The 2408-nt window shown below is 43.3% G+C and overlaps 1 protein-coding gene across 1 annotated transcript in view; it reads left to right on the plus strand.

Moving 5' to 3' along the window:
• The window catches only part of LOC107089390 (Williams-Beuren syndrome chromosomal region 16 protein-like), a 21714-nt gene that overhangs the window by 2568 nt on the left and 16738 nt on the right, over positions 1-2408 (plus strand). Inside the window, exon 2 of the mRNA XM_015382146.1 lies at positions 373-573. Within this exon, the coding sequence (XP_015237632.1) occupies positions 373-573 (201 nt within the window). The remainder of the gene's footprint in view (positions 1-372; positions 574-2408) is intronic.

Raw genomic sequence — 2408 nt, forward strand, 5'->3', positions numbered from 1 at the left:
GAATAACGTCTTAAAATTATGAGAATAAAGTTGTAATTTGACAACTCTTCCCAGAAGCCCTTTCTTCCCTCTAATGAGGAATGTGGAGCATCATGTGAAGTTCTACTTTAGCATCGGTTTGACCAATCAGGAAATCTTTTAGCAGCAGCATCAAACTGGGCAGGATGTCAAAGTGGACTCTGGTTGCTAAATTTAATTAACTTCAACAGCAGCGGATTGATGTGGAGTCTTTCTATTAGTTTTCTCATATCGTATATTTAGGACAAAGGCATCAGATGTATTCCCATATTTGCTTTTAGCTACTGTACTAATTTCGCATATCGGTATCATATCCAGATATCCCTACAGACAACCTCTGCTCTCCTCTTTCAGATTTCATCTGCTGCCTGCGGTTACGGCTTCACCCTCATGGCATCTTCAACCAAAGATGTGACCAAACTTTGGGGCATGGGTCTGAACAAGGACTCCCAGCTTGGCTTCCAGCGCACCCAACACAGCCGCAGTAAGATCAGAGCAGGACTGCTGCTGCCTTCTTCTCCCCTTAGATACATCGTTATAACAGAAACACCTGATGTAGAGTGAGAAAATATGTGGAAGAAGTTTGGACTTTTCAATCAGACGACCTGAATGAACATCAAGCTGTGGCAACATGCATCAGTTTTTCTGTTTTTTCTATTTATTTTTAATTAGTCTTTTTGGCAGACAGATGAACATAGAAATCAATGAAATAAAGAAGATTATAGATATAAATCAGTTTCAGTCCCTTTTGAGTATATCAAGGAAATAACAAAACACAATGAACAACAACAATAACAAAGAAAAAAAAAACAAAATCGAACCCAAGACTAACCAAGGTCCTATGTTATACCATATATAAAACCTTGACCTCTGAGCAAATCAAATTGGTAAAGTTTCATATTTATCCTGTCATGTCTTCTTTATAATTCAAAACTACCCCCCCCAAACCTGACTGTAGAGACCTTCTCTCCCTCTACTACTGAAGGTTACCCTCTCATATCAGGCCATGTTAGTCATCAGCTCTGTCTGTTCCTTAAAGCAGCAGAATCAGCTGATTTTAAATGTATTTTCATTAGTTTTTCTACAACAGGCAAAGAAGAACGGATCTAAACTGCAGCAAACAATCATGTTTACAGAGAGAACCAATAGGGCTGACCTACCAGCCTCCAGGACCTGTACAGGTCTAGGGTCAGGAAAATGTCAGCTAGCATCTCTGCCGACCCCCCACATCTGGCATATTCCTGGAGAGCAGCTGTCCTTCAGGTTTTAGAGGTTTCTCTGCTCCAGCACAGCTGATTCACATCGATAGCTGAGTAACAGGCTATTGTTGAACTGCAATCATCAGAATCAGCTGTGCTAAAGCAGAGAAACCTCTAAAACCTGCAGGATAGCGGCCCTCGAGGACCGACTTTGGAGATGCCTGCTCCACATCATGGACTCAGAGCATTCAGACCTTTACCTTCAGGCTGCGTCTCTGGTTACCTAACACTCAGAGTACTGGTAAGGTTGATTTATGATCAGAAACCAGGTCGTCTGCGTTTCTGTCACAGTGAATGCAAATATGCCGCCCCCTTCCACAGACACTCTGCTGCACCTCTCCAAAATTGTAGGTGATCCCAGACAGGAGGCCTCTGATTGGTCAAATCTACATCCGCTCTACATTATGCGTATTTCCTGTTTGGTTCCTTACCGGCTTGTTTTGTTTGTCTGACCGCCATTGTGGAAAACGACTGGTGAAGATGGACCAGCTAGAAGAGCGAGGAGCGCGAGAACGCTGGGACCCTTTTTCCACCTGGATCCCCGCTTTTTTCGGCCCTCATGTCCCTCCATTGTCGCACAAACTCGCCCCCACTTCCTCACCGCCTTGGCCTTATCTAGACCCACAGCTAGTTCCTGATTGTCCCTCTTGTGTTGTGGCGTGGAATAACATAGCTCAGACCACGCTTCAATATTGGGCATAAATCAAAAATATCTCCAACAAGCTGCTGAGGGAGGATGACCAGGCCTCTAGGTTTAAACACCCAAATACTTCTCAAATAACCTGGGAAGAAGGACAAGAGACATTAGATTATTTTTACCCGCGGGGAGAGCAGCAGACATGGCATCAGTTCCAGTCTCCCACCGCTCTGAAGCACCTCTGCTGTCTTATTTGCTCTTTATTGGAAAAAGGGAGTCCCTGGTTACAATAGATCACGCTGGAACTCTTAAAGGAAATGCATTAGGGATGCACGATATAATCGGCCCCCTATCGGTATCGGCCATAAAAATGAATATCGGACATCGGCCACCCCACCGATATTTAACCCGATATTTGATCAGCTTCTGAGTTTCTAAAGTCTAAAAAAAAAAAAAAATACTACTTCTTCTTCTTCCTCAAAAACGTATTTTTT

Source organism: Cyprinodon variegatus, unplaced genomic scaffold (assembly GCF_000732505.1).
Source record: "Cyprinodon variegatus isolate N-32 unplaced genomic scaffold, C_variegatus-1.0 Scaffold250, whole genome shotgun sequence".
NCBI classification, from domain to species: domain Eukaryota; kingdom Metazoa; phylum Chordata; class Actinopteri; order Cyprinodontiformes; family Cyprinodontidae; genus Cyprinodon; species Cyprinodon variegatus.